Source organism: Hemiscyllium ocellatum, chromosome 4, assembly GCF_020745735.1.
Source record: "Hemiscyllium ocellatum isolate sHemOce1 chromosome 4, sHemOce1.pat.X.cur, whole genome shotgun sequence".
Classification (NCBI taxonomy): domain Eukaryota; kingdom Metazoa; phylum Chordata; class Chondrichthyes; order Orectolobiformes; family Hemiscylliidae; genus Hemiscyllium; species Hemiscyllium ocellatum.
The window spans coordinates 66,629,890-66,650,775 of record NC_083404.1 but is presented as its reverse complement, the minus strand read 5'-3'; the positions used below and the strand labels follow the sequence as shown (position 1 = coordinate 66,650,775).

The window sequence follows — 20,886 nt, the reverse complement described above, 5'->3', positions numbered from 1 at the left end:
CAGCATCTATTACTGAAGCAGTCCATGTCTAAATGCAGTACGTTCTGAACAACACGCCTGAGTGAAAAGTAGCAAGCAATATTCACACCACACAAATACCAGGCAATGAGTGTTTCCAATAAGGGACAATTGCCCTTGACATTTAATAACTTTGCCTTGACTGAATCACTGACCATCAATATTCTGAGGGTTACCATTGATCAGAAACTGAACTAGATTCACCATATAAATACTAAGGCTAGCAGAGTAGATCAGAAGCTAGGAATCCTGCACCAAATAATTTGATTCCTGACTCCCCAAAGCCTGTCCACTGAATACAAAGCTCAAGTGAACTGTGTGTTGGGATAGTTCCCACTTGTCTGGTTGAGTATAGCCCCACCAATATTTAAGAAGAATGACACCATCCAAGATGCAGCAGTCCACTTGACTGGCATCACATCCAAAAACATTCAGTTACTCTATCAGCGACACTCAGGAGCTGCAGTGTGTACTATCTACAAAAAGCAGTGCGGAGATTCACCAAAGGTCCTGAGACAGCACCTTCTAAATGCACAACTACTACCATCTAAAAGGACAAGGGCAACAGAAACACATGAACATTGCCACCTGCATTACCCTCAGAGCCACTTACCATCCTGACTTGGAAATTTACCCTCACTTATTTTATGTTGCTGGATCACAATCCTGGAACATCCTCCCTAACAGTATTGTGGGTCAACCTACAGTACATGGACTGTAGCAGTTCATGAAAGCAGCTCACCACCAGCTTCTCAAGAGCGACTAGGGATAGGCAATAAATTCTGGCCCTGCCAGAAATGCCCACATTCCATAGAACATAGAACATAGAAAAATACAGTGCAGTACAGGCCCTTCGGCCCTCGATGTTGCACCGACCAAAGCCTACCTAACCTATACTAGCCCAATAACCGCCATATGCTTATCCAATGCCCGCTTAAATGACAATAAAGAGGGAGAGTCCACCACTGATCCTGGCAGTGCCTTCCATGAACTCACAACCCGCTGAGTAAAGAATCTACCCCTAACGTCTGTCCTATACCAACTTCCCCTTAATTTAAAGCTGTGTCCCCTAGTAACACCTGACTCCATACGCGGAAAAAGGTTCTCACTGTCAACCCTATATAAACCCCTAATCACCTTGTACACCTCTATCAAATCTCCCCTAAACCTTCTTTTCTCCAATGAGAACAGCCCTAAGTGCCTCAGCCTTTCCTCATATGATCTTCCTACCATGCCAGGCAACATCCTGGTAAACCTCCTCTGCACCCGTTCCAGTGCCTCCACATCCTTCCTATAGTATGGCGACCAAAACTGCACACAATACTCCAGATGAGGCCGCACCAGAGTCTTATACAACTGCAACATGACTTCAGAACTCCGGAACTCAATTCCTCTACCAATAAAGCCCAGTACGCCATATGCCTTCGTCACAGCACTATTTACCTGGGTGGCAACTTTCAGAGATCTGTGTACATGGACACCAAGAACCCTCTGCTCATCCACACTGCCAAGTAGCCTACCATTAGCCCAGTAATCCATCTTCTTGTTACTCCTACCAAAGTGAATGACTTCATGAGTGAATTCTTTTTAAAAGGTTAGCTGTTCCTATCATGCAGTAGGCTACCTTGCGATATAATCTATTTAGAGCAGTTGTAGTATATCAATACAACTTGATAATTAGAAAGCCCTAGACTCTGCATAGAGAAAGAAGGAATGTTGGCAGCAAACTAACCAAACAATTATACAAATAAAAACTCCAAGGGAGTATTGACTGCTCCTTGTTGAATGACGAAATCACTGTAACAGGCAATCAGGGAGGGGTTTATCAAAAGAATGTCATTTCAGACAATTCAGCACTCCCTCAGCATTGAAGTGTTCATTGAGACAACATTGTTCCCCAGTGTGTAGTTAAATAATTTAATAATAAATAGTTTTATAAACATCAACGTCAATCATTTTTACCAAGCGATTTTGTTTAATTTGAATTCTCTTTAAAACCAAATTAAAATTAGAGGTGCAATGTCAAAGAGCGATTTTGATCCCAGCTACAATATGACAGGTGTGGAGCTAAGAGAAAGTGAGGACTGCAGATGCTGGAGATCCTGCTGCACAGGACTGGAGCTAAACATTGCTAAGCAACAGCATGTTGTTTGATCAATAAACAATTCACATTCTAGTTTCAAATACGGCATGGCACTTAATCCTATTGTTCTGTGAAATATGCAATGCAATGCTTAGTGTAAGGGGCAGATATTGCTTGATAACACAAGCCTCAAAACTCTAGAGGAAGTTGTAAAATGAGCCAATCACATAATTTAAAACTACAAGTGCAGTAGACGGTGTCTACATGGATTTCAGCAAAGCCTTTGACAAGATACTGCATGGTGGGTTGTTGAGTAAAGGTAAATCTCATGGGATCCAGAAAAAGCTGACCAATTGAATACAAAATTTGCTTGAAGGTAGAGGTAGTAGTAGAGGGTTGTTTTTCAAAATGGAGGTCCCTGAACAGCAGTGTGTCACAGGGATTAATGCTGGATCCACAATTATTCATCACTTATATAAATAATTTGGATGAGAATTTAGGAGGTATGGTTAGTAAGTTTGCAGATGTCACCAAGATTGATGATATAGTGGACAGTGAAGACTGTTATCTCGGAATACAACTTGATCTTGATTAACTAGTGGGCTGAGGAATGGCAGATGGAGTTTAATTTAGATAAATGCAAGGTGTTTCTTTTTGATAGGTCAAACAAGGCTGAATTTACACAGTCAAAGGTAGGAACCTGGGGAGTGTTATAGAAAAGATCTAGGTTTACAGATTTATAGCTCCTTAAAAATGAAGTCATAGGTAGTAAAGAAGGCTCTTAGTATGCTTGCTTTCATCTGTCAGAGCATTGAGTACAGGTGTTGGGATGTCTTGTTTCAGCTGTGTAGATGGTGGTAAGGCCCCATTTGGAGTACTGTGTGTAGTTCTGGTCACCCTATTTTAGAAAGGATATTATTAAACTAGAAAGATTGCAAAAAGTATTTACTAGGATGTTGCCTGGATTAGAAAGTTTGAGTTATATGGATAGGCTGGGACTTTTTTCCCTTGAGCGTAGAAGACTGAGGGATGACGATCTAGAGGTTTATAAAATCATCAGAGTCAGAGATAAGGTAGATAGCCAATAGCTTTTCCCCATGCTAGGGGAGTCTAAAACTAGAGGGCATAGGTTTAATGTGCGAGGCAAGAGATACAGTGGAGGCGAGAACAATTTTGCCATTTAAGAAACATTTGGACAGGTACATGGATGGGATTGGTATAGGGTGATATGGTCTAAATGCAGGCAAATAGACAGGACTAATTGTGAAAACTAGGTGGCATGGACAAGTTGGGCCAAGGTGCTTGTTTCCATGGTGTAAACCTCTATGACCCTATGACCAAAAGCCTCTTGTTCTGAAAACAAACCTTGCAAAGCAGGGGAGTTTTGTTGAATGTGATGGTGAGGGGAGCAAAGGTGGTTACAGCTTAAGATTCCGAATCCTGAATGCCCATTACTTACTGACCGAAGAAATCTCCACATCATAGAAGTGTTTAGATTATTGATTCTGCTGTTGCAGATTGTAAATGTTGAGTTGCAAGTAGGCATGTATTCCTGAAAGAATGCATTTGCCACATCTGATAATACAACGAGCAGCAAACTGGCTGAGAGTAGTAAAGTTACTCACAGGTATCCTAAATTACTCACTGGTCTGGAGGTTCAAAGCAGCAGTGATGTTTGCACCAAAGGAGAGCAAAGCTAGTTTGTAAATATTACCCAGATCAACATCAGTAATTACTTTCAGGTGAAATGGAGTCTGTACAAGTTTTGTTTCTTTTCGCGTAAGGTCTATGTAATTCTAAGTGTAATGTTCAAAATGTGTTTGGGACCTATGATGCCATCTCACTGACCTCTTGGCACTGGCAGCATTCTATGCTGCCCCTTCTCTCTCCTTCCAATCCTTACTCACCATGCAGCAGGCAGCAAGTACTTATTACACAGCTATCCTGTTCAGTAAGGTTGTTAGCCTCACTTCTGCTGCTACATTTAAATTAAATGGCTTTTTGATAAATGTGAAAAACATGCTTGGAAAAATCTGGAAGTTCACAAGTTTCAAAAAGTTTCTGAACAAATGCATGTTGTAGGAGATTAAATACAGCTAAAACACTATACAGAGAATTAATGCAAAACTGTCTAATATACATTGCTTTTCTGTACTGAAGGTTCTGGCCTGACAAATTTCTATTAATGTTATCTGAATGCATATTGCTTGAGGAAATATTTCTCTCATGCTTAATAGGTGTAATTCTTTACATAATCCTCCATACCATTATAAAATCTTATATATTGTGGTTACCATGATGGACTGTCCTTCTCAACCTCTCCCCTCACTTGAGAAATGGTAGTGACCACTAGTAATCACTCTCTCTCTAGTGAGAGAGCATCGCTATAGTCCAGTAGGACTATGGCAACTTTACCTTTTAGGTACGCTATTCGACAAGGTTCCCTGTGGGAGACTAATTAGCAAAGTTAGATCTCATGGAATACAGGGAGAACTAGCTATTTGGATATAGAACTGGTTCAAAGGTAGAAGACAGAGGGTAGTGGTGGAGGATTGTTTTTCAGACTGGAGGCCTCTGACCAGTGGAGTGCCACAAGGATTGGTGTAAATGTTGAGTTGCATGTAGGCATGTATTCATCATTTATATAAATGATTTTGATGTGAGCATAAAGAGGTACAGTTAGTAGGCTTGTAGATGACACCAAAATTGGAGGTGTAGTAGACAGCGTAGAGGGTTACCTCAGATTACAATGGGATCTTGATCAGATGGGCCAATGGGCTGAGAAGTGGCAGATGGAGTTTAATTTAGATAAATGTGAGGTGCTGCATTTTGGGAAAGCAAAGCTTAACAAGACCTATACACTTATTGGTAAGGTCCTGGGGAGTGTTGCTGAACAAAGAGATCTTGGAGTGCAGGTTTATAGCTCCTTGAAAGTGGAGTTGCAGGTAGATAGGATAGTGAAGAAGGCGTTTGGTTTGCTTTCCTTTATTGGTCAGAGTATTGAGTACAGGAGTTGGGAGGTCATTTTGCAGGTGTACAAGATGTTGGTTAGACTACTTTGGAATATTGCGTGCAATTCTGGTCTCCTTCCTTTCAGAAGCATGTTGTGAAACTTAAAAGAGTTCAGAAAAGTTTTACAAGGATGTTACTAGGGTTGGAGGATTTGAGCTATAGGGAGAGTTGAATAGGCTGGGGCTGATTTCCCTGCATCGTCGGAGGCTGAGGGGTGACCTTATAGAGGTTTATAAAAACATGAGGCGCATGGATAGGATAAATAGACAAAGTCCCTGGAGTGGGTGAGTCCAGAACTAGAAGGCATAGGTTTACGATGAGAGGGGTAAGATATAAAAGAGACCTAAGGGGCAACTTTTTCACACAGAGGGTGGTATATTTATGGAATGAGCTGCCACAGAAAGTGGTGGAGGCTGGTACAATTGCGCGATTTAAAAGGCATCTGGATGGATAGGAATGGTTTAGAGAGATATAGGCTGGGTGCCGGCAGGTGGGACTAGATTGGGTTGGGATATCTATTTGGCAAGGACAAGTTGGACCGAAAAGTCTGCTTCTGTGCTGTATATCTCTATGACTCTATGACTTAATATACTACAGGAATGCAGACAGCTAACCAAACAGCTGTTCACATATGATGAATAAGCTCAGTAATCTGCTGTTAGGCAACTTCCTGAATAAATATTTTTTAGAAACTAATGATTATCTGGGAGTAAATTACAGGACAGTTGCCAAAATGGGGAGCTCCATATTATCATCAATCAACTAACAGAAGTCTGAGCAGTAGAGGATCATGAGCTGAATCATAATTTGTGGGCTATTACTTAATCTTGTATCCCAGAAGGAATCTCCTCTTCCCGTTTTTGTTTTGGAAAATATGTCTGCTCCTTCATCTGAGTTGCCCACTTGAACTCTGTTTTATTTGTCACACAGTAGGAATATACCTGATGCATTGGCGCTACATCTTCTGAAATTCCAAATAAAGCAATAAACAATGACAAATTAATAGCTGAACCAGACTTTCTGGTTAGTGTCATCAGCATCATTTGTTAAAAAATAACTCCCTACATTTGTTACCATTAATCCAAACTCGAGTCTCAGTATCCCCTCCCTTGCCTCATATCCCCAAGTCCCACTTTGTTCCTACTGCATTTTGCTTTTTACAATATTTTTGTCCAATTTTCTCACATTAGGCAACTATGTTTATTCATTAAAAGAGATTTCAAGGAAACTATTATAATTTGAAATATAGCCACAGACTGACAATTAAAAGGAAAGACTCTTTCATTGAAACATTTGACTGATAGAGGCTAGAAAAGGACTATTCACAGCAAGATGCAGTTCTTTGGTAGAACGAGCCAAATAAATCTTTTTCCCCATACTTCTTTCTCTAAAATCCCCCTTGAATTTCATCCAATTCCCTTCAGAATATTATTACTGTTTGAATCTGTTTCCAACAACCTTTCACTCTGTCCGTTCCAAATCATAGCAATTCACTACATAAATGTATTTCCTTGCGTCATTTTCTAATCTTCTGTAAATTACCTTATATTGTCTGGTTATTGATGCTTTTTTCAATGAAAACAGTGTATCTTTAATAGTTGATAAAAATTATTCATGTTTTCAAATACCACTAGCAAATCTCCTCTTAACCTTCCTTGCTATAAGGAAGATAGTCCCAGCATCTCCAGTCTTTCTATGTAGCTGAAACCCCTCTTTCCTGGTATCGTTCTAATGAATCTCTTTGTACTCTCTCCAAGGCCTTGACATTCCTCCTAAAATTTGGTGCCAGAAGTGAACACACAATTTAATAAAATCCAGCTGAGGCCTAACAACTGGTTTATAATTGTCGAGTATAGCTTAGCAACTTTTGCACACTATGTTTTTTGAATAATAAAGCCAAGAAATCCACACTTAATTTTAACAGCCTCTTTACCTTGGTCCGTTGCTGTGAAAGAACTCACAGGCCTAAGTCCCTGCACCTTCTTCTCTTCTGTTTTTTTCTATCACCAGGTAATCCTTTCCATTTTCATATAGTCCATCATATGTTTGACCAATTCATCACTCTTGAAGTCTTAATGTCTTTTGAAGTTTATTATTGTTCTCATCATGTCTTTTTACAAAGATTTATGAACTCTTTGAAATTATTCCTTACATACCCAAGTTCAAATTATTAATACATATCAAAATACTGTGGTCCTATTAGTGACCTTTACTGTGTTTAGAACTGCATAGCACCCTTCAGTCAGAGAAACATTATTCATTGCTACCTTTGACTTTTATCTTTAACCTATGCTGCCACTGTCCTTTTTATTCTATGGACTACAAGATTGTTACAATTTTTTTGTGTGGAATTCCTTCACAAGTACAGATATGTAACATCAACAACAGTATTCTTATCAACTCAATCCATTATTTTATCAAGGAACACACGGTAGTTAGTCAAACATAATGGTCTGTAACAAATTCCTTTTTCACTCTCCTGTGTGGCCAAACTTCTTGAAATGCAAATTATTTTTGTCTCAGATTATTACCTTAAAGTTTCTCACCACTTGTTCAGCTTCAAATTAGCTGCTTTGTTCTTCATCCTTTCAGTGGAATGGGTGTAACATTGGCAAATATCCGGCTTCTCATCACCACCCCCTATTCAACAAGCTAATGAAGACATCTCCCGATCCATCACAACTTTAACCCACATTTCCTTGGGTACCTAGGATACATTCCATCCAGACTGAATACATTTTCTCTTTTGAGGACTCTTGACTTTTTTAAAGTGCCTCCACTCTCTCCTCTTCTATTCTCTTCAGTATTCCTACTGTTCCCTTCTTTGTTGCTATATTGCAAGGATTATTTTTCTTTATTGAAGACAGATGCAAAGTACTCTTTTAGTCCCTCAACTGCTGTCTACACAAAGACATTTCCTTTTTAGCTCCTATTCAGGCTCAGCCATTCATTTATTTCCTACTCTTATTATTTATCAAAAGAATAATTATTATATCTTCTTTTCCTGGTTTATAATTATTCTGTATACACTGTGAATTTATCGAACATGTTTCACATATCCAATAAATTGCTTTTTTTAATGTCAGTGCTGTTTCAGCCAATTGATATATGAGAATATCCAGGAGCTTTTTACTATTGAGGGGACAATGGCATAATGGTAATGATATTGGTCACTATTTCATGTGAATCCACTGGGGTTATGGATTTAAATCGTACCACAGCAGATGCTAGTTTTTCAATTTTGAAATGAAAATCTGGAATATAGTCTCAGTAATGGTGACCATGACAACAATCATTGAATGTCATAAAAGTCAATTTGCTTCATTAAGGAAGAAAATGTGTTATCCCTGCCTGTGTGGCCTTCATGTGACCCCAGAACCACAGCAATGTGACTCCAGAACCACAGTGATGTGGTTAATTCTTAAATGCTCTCTGAAGTCTCTATCAACCCATTGAGTTCAAAAGCAATTACAATCGAACAGATATGCTGGGAGTCCCAATGATGCCCTCATCCCATGAAAGAATAAAAGATTAAAACTCAGTTTTTTAGATTTCAAATGTCTTCATTAGATGTTTTTTCAGAGTGTAGTTATACACACCTGGACACATGTTTAACACACACACACACACACACACACACACAACAGACACACACACAAAACAGACACACACACAGATACACACATATATTTGTGTGGAATGAAATGCTTAAATATATGTAAATGTTTAAAAAAGTTATAAATATATCTCCAGATCAGAAAGATTATCCTCCTTAAGGGAGGGGAGAATCGTATGGTGTGATAAAAGATACATGATTGAGGCAGCTAACAATATTTAGGAAACAATATTTGTTTTGAAAGATGTGCACAGTTACTTAATTTTCATGGATTATGGAACATAGAACAGTACAGAAGGGAATCAGCCCTTTGGTCTATCACGTTTATGCTAACCAGGATGCCATTCTAAACTGATCCCATCTGCCTGCACAAGATCAGAATCCCTTTATTTCCTGCATTTTTGTGTATCCATCTCAATGCCTCTTAAACATTGCTATTATTTCTGCTTAGAGTCATAGAGTCATAGAGATGTACAGCATGGCAACAGACCCTTCAGTCCAACCCATCCATGCCGACCAGATATCCCAACCCAATCTAGTCCCACCTGCCAGCACCTGGCCCATATCCCTCCAAACCCTTCCTATTCATATACCCATCCAAATGCCTCTTAAATGTTGCAATTGTGCCAGCCTCCACCACTTCCTCTGGTAGCTCATTTCATACACGTACCACCCTCTGTGTGAAGAAGTTGCTCCTAAGGTCTCTTTTATATCTTTCCCCTCTCACTCTAAACCTATGACCTCTAATTCTGGACTCTCTCACCCCAGGAAAAAGACTCTGTCTATTTATCCTTTCCATGCCCCTCATAATTTTGTAAACCTCTATAAGGTCACCCCTCTGTCACCGACGCTCGAGGGAAAACAGCCCCAACTGTTCAGCCTCTCCCTGTAGCTCAAATCCTCCAACCTTGGCAACATCCTTGTAAATCTTTTCTGTACCCTTTCAAGTTTTACAACCGATAGGAAGGAGACCAGAATTGCAAGCAATATTCCAACAGTGGCCTAACCAATGTCCTGTACAGCCACAACATGGCCTCCCAACTCCTGTACTCCATTCCCTGACCAATAAAGGAAAGCATACCAAACGCCTTCTTCACTATCCTATCTACCTGCAACACCACTTTCAAGGAGCTATGAACCTGCACTCCAAGGTCTCTTTGTTCAGCAACACTCCCTAGGACCTTCCCTTTAAGTGTATAAGTCCTGCTAAGATTTGCTTTCGCAGCCCATTGGCCCATCTTGTCAAGATCCTGTTGTAATCTGAGGTAATCCTCTTCGCTATCCACAACACCTCCAATTTTGGTGTCATCTGCAAACTTACTAACTGTACCTCTTATGCTTGCATCCAAATCATTTATGTAAATGACAAAGAGTAGAGGGCCCAGCGCCGATCTTTGGGGCACTCCACTGGTCACAGGCCACCAGTCTGAAAAACAACCCTTCACCACCATCCTCTGTCTTCTACCTTTGAGCCAGGTTCTGTATCCAAATGGCTAGCACTCCCTGTATTCCATGAGATCTAACATTGATAATCAGTCTCCCATGGGGAACCTTATCGAATGCCTTATCTATATCTTCCATATCCTTTTCCACAGTAAATACTGATGCAAAATATTCCTGTAGTATCTCCCCCATTTTCTGGGCTCCACACAAAGGCCACCTTGCTGATTTTGAGGGGCCCTATTCTCTCCTTAGTTACCCTTTTGTCCTTAATATATTTGTAAAAACCCTTTGGATTCTCCTTAATTCTATTTGCCAAAGCTATCTCATGTCCCCGTTTTGCCCTCCTGATTTCCCTTTTAAGTATACTCCGACTACCTTTATACTCTTCTAAGGATTCACTCGATCTATCCTGTCTATACCTGACATATGCTTCCTTCTTTTTCTTAACCAAACCCTCAATTTCTTTAGTCGTCCAGTATTCCCTATACCTACCAGCCATCCCTTTCACCCTGACAGGAATATACTTTCTCTGGATTCTTGCTATCTCATTTCTGAAGGCTTCTCATTTTCCAGCTGTCCCTTTACCTGCCAACTTCTGCCTCCAATCAGCTTTTGAAAGTTCTTGCCTAATACCGTCAAAATTGGCCTTTTTCCAATTTAGAACTTCAACTTTTAGATCCGGTCTATCCTTTTCCATCACTATTTTAAAACGAATAGAATTATGGTCGCTGGCCCCAAAGTGCTCCCCCACTGACACCTCAGTCACCTGCCCTGCCTTATTTCCCAAGAGTAGGTCAAGTTTTGCACCTTCTCTAGAAGGTACATCACATACTGAATCAGAAAATTGTCTCGTACACACTTTAGAAATTCCTCTCCATCTAAACCTTGAACACTATGGCAGTCCCAGTCGATGTTTGGAAAGTTAAAATCCCCTACCATAACTATTCTTACAGATAGCTGAGATCTCCTTACAAGTTTGTTTCTCAATTTCCCTCTGACTATTGGGGGGTCTATTATACAATCCCAATAAAGTGATCATCCTTTTCTTATTTCTCAGTTCCACCCAAATAACTTCCCTGGATGTATTCCCAGGAATATCCTGCCTTAACTCAGCTGTAATGCTATCCCTTTTCAAAAATGCCACTCCCCCTCCTCTCTTGCCTCCCTTTCTATCCTTCCTGTAGCATTTGTATGCTGGAACATTCAGTTGCCAGTCCTGCCCATCCCAGAGCCATGTTTCCGTAATTGCTATGATAGCCCAGTCCCATGTTCCGAACCATACCCTGAGTTCATCTGCCTTCCCTGTTAGGCCCCTTGCATTGAAATAAATGCAGTTTAATTTATTAGTCCTATCTTGTCCCTGCCTGCCTTGACTGTTTGACTCACATCTGTTCTCAGCTGTATCCGTCTCAGATCGATCTCTTTCCTCACTATCTCCCTGGGTCCCACCCACCCACCACCACCACCACCACCACCACCTTACTAGTTTAAATCCTCCCAAGCAGTTCTCGCCAATTTCCCTGCCAGTACATTAGTCCCCTTCCAATTTAGGTGCAATCTGTCCTTCTTGTATAGGTCCCTTCTACCCCAAAAGAGATTCCAATGATCCAAAAATGTGAATCTTTCTCCCATACACCAGCTCCTCAGCCATGCATTCATCTGCTCTATCCTCCTACTCCTGCCCTCACTAGCTCATAGCACTGGGAGTAATCCAGATATTACTACCCTTGAGGTCCTCCTTTTTAAATTTCTACCTAACTCTCTGTAATCTCCCTTCAGAGTCTCAACCTTTTGCTTCCAATGTCATTGGTTCCAGTGTGGACAATGACCTCTTGCTGGCCCCTCACTCCCGTGAGAACATTCTGCATCCTCTCTGAGACATCCTTGATCCTGGCACCAGGAAAACAACACACCATTCTGCTTTTTCTCTGCTGGCCACAGAAACGTTTGTCTGTACCTCAGACTACAGAATCCCCCAACACAATTGATCTCTTGGAGGCCGATGTACCCCTCATTGAAGTAGAGCCAGTCTCAATACCAGAAACTTGGCTGTTTGTGCTACATTCTCCTGAGAATCCATCAGCCCCTACATTTTCCAAAACAGCATACCTGTTTGAAATGGGTATATCCACAAAAGACTCCTGCTCTAATCGCCTACATCTCTTACCCTTCCTAGAGTTAACCCATCTACGTGATTGTATCTGAGACTTTCCCCCCTTTCTATAACTGCCATCCATCACATACCGTTGCTGTTGCAAATTCCTCATCGTTTCTATCTGTCTCTCCAACTGATCCACTTGATCTGATAAGATTCGCAACCAACAACATTCATAACAGATATAATCTGCGTCACCCTTAAATTCTCTTTAAACTCTCACAACTGACAAGAAGTACATATCACTGTTAAGGCTATTTTTGCTCCTTCACAATCTACAGACCCAGAAAATAACACTGTCTTATTCCTCCACAAATACAGCCACGGGTTAAATTAATAGCTATGGCTTATATTTCAAGTTTAATCAAGAGACTTATCTCCAAAAACATATAATCAAGAAAGAAACCACTGTACCCACTACTGCAGCCTTTCTCTTGGACAGACTTAAAACAACAATTAACTTATCTGATTCTGTGCTGTGAACGTCACCCAACAGTTCCTCCAAGATTAGTTGCGAATTTTCCCAGATGCACAGTAACTGTGCAGGTTTTCTCTCTCTCTCCTGCACTGTCTTCACCATGTGTTTCCTTTTCTGCTCTTCTCCCTTTTAAATTGCTGTTGTTTTGACTTTTTTCTCCCAAAGTTCCAAAACAGTGCAATAGCATATAAAACAGTAATTGCTGCTCCTGGAATTCGAGGAAATCATCTCCAACGCCTAAAACTGCTACCACCTTCCCTGGCAGTGTGTTTCAGGTATCAGATACTTGCTGTGTAAAAGTCATGTCTTGCATATCTCTTTTAAATTTTTCCCCTTTCACCACAAACTATGCCCCATAGTACAAGTATTTGACATTTCCACCCTGGGAAAATGACTCTATCCTTGCCTCTCAATTTTATGTACTTCCACCAGGTCACCCCTCAGCTTCCTTGCTTTCCATTGCTGCTTTGATTTTGTGTATGAAGAACACTTTGCACATGCAATGAGCACACAAACCAAATGAAATTGAATTGTACAGGGAGACAGCAATGGTTTTCCTGTGATATTGCAAAAGAGTAATTAAATACAGACTTGATGAAGTTTCCAATGGGCTACTCCTAATCTGTTGCTGAAGCGGTCACATTGTCTCAGAATCAGATGCACACTTTTACCTGCACACCCACCTGAAATTCAAATCCAATACATTGTCCTTACCAACAATGGACTAATGACTAAATAGATTTGTTTCTGCACCCAAACATATGAACAAAATAAAAATTCTTATCAGCCTATTTTGTCTTCTAAACAGCCAGTGGCTCAAGTAAAGTAGAAATCAAAAGTTCCAACTTTATTCTGTTTTGATATTTTTATATAAAAACAGCCAAAGTATTCAACTGTGACTCCCATAAGTACTCATTAATGTCAGTTCGATTATGATACTATGATTCTCAATGACCAAATTTACAAACAGCACATGCTAGAAGATAGGAATAGTCTGTCTTACTGTTGATCATTGAAATAATCTTATTTGACATGAGAACACCAACTACAAAATTCATTTCATTCACTCAATTCATTTATGCAACAGGAATTAGGCCATCTTTAGTTGAACACTTTACTTACAGGACAACTGCAAAGAGTGACTCTGCCACAGACTGGAAAATGCAATCTACAATTGGTGCAGTCTCTGAATCCAGCTAATGGAGGTTTAGCAATTCAATTAGAATAATCTCCAGGATATTCCTTTTTGCAGGAGAGCCTAGAACTAGGGGTTTTAAAATATGGGGTATCTCACTTCTATCAGAGGGTCTTGAGTCTTTAGAATTCTCTTACCAGCGAGGAGGTGGAGGCGCGCCATTGAATATTTTAAGGGAGACAGAGATTCAATATGAGCAAGAGAATCAATGGTTACTGGAGACAGGAATGTGGTGCTCAGGCCATAGGGTGATTGTTAGCTCAGTGTTGGGAAGCAGAGTGAATCCAATAGGTGGGTTCAATTGCTGCCCAGGCTGAGGTTACAACATCTCCCCTTGTCTGAGGCATGGTTGCCCTCAGGTTAAGTGATCACCAGTTGTTTTTCTCTCTCTCTGTTGAGAGAGTAGCATTATGTTCAGGTAGGGCAAGGGAGACTTTACCTCAACCTTTACTTTTGATCTTACTGAGTGGCAGAACAGTCCAGGGGTTGAGTATCATTATCCTGCTCCTAATTCTGCCAGAAAGTACAATTCTATCTCGATGTGTAGACCTAAATCAGTGGCTACTAGTAGCCAGTAAGGCAGTCAGTGGAATTTGTTTGCACATTTGGTAATTAATATTTCGAAAATTATACCAAACACAAATCCGATCCCGTTTCACAATAAGGGGGGGGGGAGGGGTGGAGGGGATGATTTCTTTTAAGCTTTAAACTCTATTCTAAACTACCGATCTCGCTAAATATTATTTTCCTCGGGGCAGACTTTATTTATCTATTAAAGGCAAACTTATTTCTAGATTTCTTACAGTGTGGAAACAGGCCCTTCGGCCCAACAAGTCCACACCGACTTGCTAAAGCGCAACCCACCCAGACCCATTCCCCCACACTTACCCCTTCACCTAACACTAAGGGCAATTTAGCATGGCCAATTCACCTAATCTGCACATTTTTGGACTGTGGGAAGAAACCGGAGGAAACCCACGCAGACACGGGGAGAATGTGCAAACTCCACACAGGTGGGAATTGAACCCGGGTCCCTGGCGCTGTGAGGCAGCAGTGCCACCGTGCCGCCTACGTGACTTGCAAGGACCTTAGTGCAGAGGTTTCTCCAGCTTCCCTCCACTGCTTGTTCTGCGATTACAGGGGATAGAAATCAAATTGTTAGGTGGGTGGCGATAAATAACAAAAAAAATGTTAAAATTACTTCGCTGCGGTGACGGTGTTTACAAGCAAGATGAAAGTTTATGAACTGAAGTTTGGTTCGGTGTCGATGCTCATCCTTTACTGGGACGGGTGGGGTTGAGGAGGTACCATTAGTTCCCCTCTGAATCACCTCCTCACAGACAGAAGGGGCCCCGGTCGCAGCAGCGTAATTTATCTTCAAATAGAAACTAAAAGACTTTTAAAACTGTATAATATTTTAGTAACCCTTTTTCGAATAGGGATAAATTGCACTGATTTAGTAACTTTTAAAAGATGCAGATTTATGCAAATAACCACAATTAGAGTCATTTATTAATCGCTCACTTTAAATTAGGTTACAAAGCGGACTCCAAATAAAGCTGCTGCATCCCTCTTGTCTGGTTCCCAGCTTTTCGTAGACATTGTGAGAACTCCCTGTTACTCAAAAAAAATGAACAGAACTTATTGTGCAACTTGGAGGCGCCTAATAATGTATTAATGATTACTTATTTTGATACCGGCTGGTCTTACATAATTATTCGATTTAAAACTACCTCTCTACCACTTCCCCGATTAAAAAAAAACGGAATAAATAGACTTGGAGCATCAAATCCTGGCCGACATACAACAGCAAGGGAATCCGAGAGCTTTGTTATGCAATGACGCCTAAATTTCGGATTATTTTGGGAAGGTTTTACTTATTTTTCATGTAACACACTTCTCTTAGGATAGAACGATAAACCGATAAAGTGTAGAGTAAATAATAAGCTTCTGTTCATTTGTAAAATTGCATCCTCCTGATGGGTGAAGTCCAGACATTCCCGCATCAATGGTTACTGCAGCAGTTAGTTTCTGCACATCTGTTTCACCCATTATATTGTGAAAGTTTTTTTTACCAGTTTACGGAGGATCCCTTTACTCCTCTGATCAGTGCAGTATTCCGCGAAAAGACTCCTGCGGATGAAGATTGACGCGTTCAAAAGCAGCCAGCAACCGATCCACAGGAGAAAGCAGAAGAAAACAGGTTTCCTGAGCAATTTCGCTCGGAACTGCCTAAAACTAGGAGCCCAGATAACTGCAGGCATGGCTCCAGCACCTTCAGCCTTCAGCCCCCTGAACCGAGTGAGGGAGAGCTCGGTGTCCAGACCGAGCTGCTTTCCAATGGACCCGACATCTCTCTGGGCCAGCCTTCAGATAGCCACAAGTCTCTGAACGTCCCAGTGAAGCTGCAATATTACAGTCACAAGCAATCAGAGTGGAGAGAGCCCTTCCCATACATCGCCTGCGAGATGCCACCCACACACCACATCAGTGTGACAGCCCAGAAAGACAGACAAGAGACGCAGCAAATCCTCCCACCGGCCCCGGTCACGTTTATCCCCCAAGACTTTTATTTCTCCTTGAGGTTCCCAGATTGCTTTTGCATTTAAATCACGTACTTCCGCATTTTTACTCCCCCCACCCCACCTTCCCCCAACCCCGAGCGCCAGAATCAGACTAGGAGTATCATAATGTTTCCCAGTGGGACCTCACCCTGTGTTTCACATTTTTTTTAAAATTAGAGATTGAAGAAGACATAAAGGAAAATAAACTTGATTAAATATAAATCACACAACACTAAGTTATAGTTCAACAGGGTTTAATTGGAAGCACACTAGCTTTCGGAGCGACGCTCCTTCATCAGGTGAAGGAGCGTCTCTCCGAAAGCTAGTGTGCTTCCAATTAAACCTGTTGGACTATAACCTGGTGTGTGATTTTTAACTTTGTACACCCCAGTCCAACACCGGCATCTCCAAATCTTGAATAAATATCATTTCAATTACCGGGATTGGATGAAATGTCAGTATAACGCTGGAGGGAAGGGATAAAGATATATGCAGAATTACGTGGATTGTCAAGAACCTTAATATCTGAGGAATATATTGTCATCTGAGAATCCGCGACTTGTTCAGGCTCCAGAAAGAATTCCGTGTTTCGGTCAGAAAGTAGAAGGACCAGTTACACAGCAAAGCCTCATTAACACTCTGCAATGAAGAGCTTCTAGCCCTTACAGAAGGGATACCCATAGGTTTGATTTGACATGTGGCCCAGTCTAGTTCAATTTTTGCTCCTTGCTCCCTTTGCATCCCACGAATATCACTCAGAGGTAACCAAATATCAATGTGAAGTGATGACCAGGTCACCTTTTTTTGTGATGAATTGATAGATATTGGTCACAACACTGGGAAGAACTCTCCTACCCTCCTCACAGTAGATTTCACATCTCCCCCCTCCCGGAGCAAAGGAGGATATTGTGCCTCCAACAATGTAGCCCACTTTAAGTAGTGCTTTGAAAAGTCAGAGTTTGGTTTACACAAATGTCCTGGAATCAGCTTAGGACATTTCATGCTTCAGAGGTCAGAGTGCTATCAATTTTACCACCATGCACTACCAACTCCTGTACCATTGCACTCAAGTCCAGCTCAACATTGCTTAACATCATCTTTCCATTTTATTCTGCCTGGACTATGCCTCAAATTTTTGATCTGAGCAATGAATTTACTGATTCCAAAATTTAGTTGCCAAAATCCCTCCACTCCCTCCTGCAGACTTCCTTATAGATCCTGTCATGCAGATCTGCTGAACAGCCAGCTGTTTTACAGCTGCAAGACTAAGCTTTTAAATCAGAGTCTTGCTTTTCATGGATAGATTGAAGTGAACTCCAGCTATATCTTGGTCTTCCATACAACATGAGTCACAGTCTAACATTACAGGGTAAATAATTTAAGACTGAGCTGCGGAGCAAATTCGTCACCCAGATAGTGGAGATCCTTTGGAATTCACAGTTGAGACTGAAACATTTTATGATTTCAAGAAGAAGTTAGATAAAAATTATTTGGGGCTAAAAGTATCAAAGAACATGGGTTAAAAGTGGAAACAGGGTGCTGAGTTTGATGATCATCCATGATCATATCAAATGGCAGAGCAGTGTCAAAAGGCCAAGTGACCTACTCCTCTTCCTATTTTCTATACATCTATGTTTTCTTTCTTGTCCGTTTTCCCCTAAGAAATGGACAGATGATTGTAAATATAATGGCAATGCCACTGGATTGGGTAATCCAGAAGTCTTGACTAAATGCTTGAGAACACAACTTGAAAATCCATCTTGGCAGCTGATGGTACAAGTCAATTAATAACAACTGGGCTTAAGAGCTGGTCACATTTAAACACTGGTCAATGCTGCAAAAAATGGGAGCATATCCTTTCTCCCATACATGTGCTCTGCATTCCGGAGAGGCCGGGCTTGGATGATCCAGCAGGAAATGAAGAGCAGCTTTGAGGAATGGAAAGGTTTGAGTGCAGCAGCGACCTGAATACAAAGGGAACCGTGATAGCTAAAACCTGGTTCACTAATGCCTTTAGGGAAGGCAATTTGCTGTCCTTACCAGGTCTGGCCTACATGTGATTTAGACTCACAGCAATGTGGTTAACTCTTCACTGCATTCTGATATAGCCTAGCAAGTCACTCCATTCAAGGCCAGTTAGAGATGAACAACAAGTGCTGACCCCAATCCTATAAAAGAAATTTTTAAAAGTTGATATGAAATAACTAAACCTCTATGTGATAATAGATGATAACCTTCACCATTTTTCACTTTGGTCCTCTCTTTAAAGGAACTATGGGCCACTTAGTCAACTTTGTCGAAGGGCTCTGCTCAATGATTCGTCCTTTGAAAGCAGAATTCGGAGTGCCACATGGTATGTGTGTACCCAGTACTAGGCTGAGTGGTACCTCAACCAAGTTTGAATGTATATGGTAAGGATGGTACAGGATTCAGTTGTTGTGAGATATGTTGGGGCTAAAAGCATATGAAGAGAACACAGGATGTCTAAGTTATTGGATAGGGTGACAGGTGAATAAGAGTATAAAGTGTAAGGTGAGCTGGTAGGTTGATGACTGGGTTTGTGGATGACTGCATAAATGAGTCTGGTAATGATGAGAATCAGGTTGGGGGCAAAGGTAGGATGGATGATCAGGGTTTTGTGAGGTGTATGCAGGGTGGGTTAGAGAATCATAATCAGATGGAAATGGAGGTGGGATTGAAGGATCAGTGGGGGTGTGGGGACCTCTGGTGGAGACTGAGATGGTGTGTTGCGCTCTAAAGATTGTTGCAAATGCTTCAGCCTGATGTTTTTATTCTGGTTTTCAGAGCTCTCCCATAATTTACTTTTATCCTGGTTGATAACCTTCCTGCTGACACTGTTCCAGGAAAAGAAAAGCCTTGCATTTGCATTATGCCTGTTATGGCAACCTGTGCTTGATAGCCAATGAAATAAGTTTATGAAGCATTGTCATCTTAGTAATGCTTTGAAATGAATGGTTTTACATATGGTACATATAAGGGGAACAGTCAGCAACACAATTAAAACCATCATGTGTAGATACTATGTGGGGTCTGTGAAAGTCTATTTTTGAGAAGAGCCTGAAGATTTAGCGGGCACACTGAACGCATTCCCAGGAGTAAATTGGTCCCTCCGGTTGGAAAGCTGTCAAAACATCATCACTGTGGGAATAAAGAGCTGTGATAATTTTCAAGGACAAAGACTCTGATAAAGCATAATTGGCCTGATGTAGTAGGCTAAGTCTTATTGCTTGATCTCTCTCGGCAGTGTGCAACATTTTTAAGGAATTTAGCTTCTGACAACTCATGAGATTTTATTTTTAATCTGGTTAAATATGTGCACATTTGTGAACATGTATGTATGAATTTGTGTTTGATTTCGAGGGATATTTCCTTCCAGACAGTTGGAATAAAAGTGACCTTTTCAGAGTGGTAGGCAGTGATGAGTGGGATGCCACAGGATTCAGTGTTGGGACCCCAGGTGTTCACAAAATCCATTAATGATTTGGATGAAGCAATTGAATGCAATATCTAGAAATATTCAGATGACACTAAACCGGGTGGCAGTATGTGCTGTGAGGAGGATGCTAAGAGAATGCAAGGTGAATTGGACAGATTGGCTGAGTGGGCAAATACTAGGCAAATGCAATATAATATGGATATCCACTTTGGTCGCAAAAACAGGAAGGCAGATTATTATTTGAATGGTGTCAGTTTAGGGAAAGGTTAGGTACAATGAGACCTGGCTGTCATGGTAGAATAGTCGCTGAAGGTTGGTATGCAGGTGTAGCAAAGCAGTGAGGAAAGTTAATGGCATGCTAGCTTTCATAGTGAGAGGATTTGAGAATTGGAACAGGATGTATTGTTGCAGTTATACAGGGCTTTGGTGAGGCCACACCTTGCATATTATGTACAGTTTTGGTCTCCTAGTCTGAGGAAGAACACTCTTGCTATTGAGGGAGTCCTGAAAAGGTTCACCAGACTGATTCCCACGATGGCAGGATTGATATATGAGGAAAGACTGAATTGACTGGGTTTGTACTTGTTGGAATTTAGAAGAATGATGGGATATCTCATAGAAACATATAAAATCCTGATGGGACTGGATAGGCTAGATGCAGGAAGAATGTTCCCAGTATTGGGGAAGTCCAGATCTAGGGGTCATGGTCTACGAATAAGGGGAAAGCCATTTGGGAGTGAGATGAGGAAGAACTTCTTCACTCAGAGAGTTGTGAACCTGTGGAATTGTCTTCCACAGAAAGCTGTTTGGAGCTAGTTCATTAGATATATTTAAGATGGAGCTGGATGTGGCCCTTGTGGCTAAA

The 20,886-nt window shown here is 41.0% G+C and overlaps 1 protein-coding gene across 1 annotated transcript in view; it reads right to left on the bottom strand.

Annotated features, from left to right (window-relative positions):
• Positions 1 to 16,469, bottom strand: part of dipk1c (divergent protein kinase domain 1C) — a 34,040-nt gene extending 17,571 nt beyond the window's left edge. The window contains exon 1 of the mRNA XM_060824304.1: positions 16,076 to 16,469. Within this exon, the coding sequence (XP_060680287.1) occupies positions 16,076 to 16,264 (189 nt within the window). The 5' untranslated portion in view covers positions 16,265 to 16,469. The remainder of the gene's footprint in view (positions 1 to 16,075) is intronic.
• Positions 16,470 to 20,886: the final 4,417 nt, after the last annotated feature.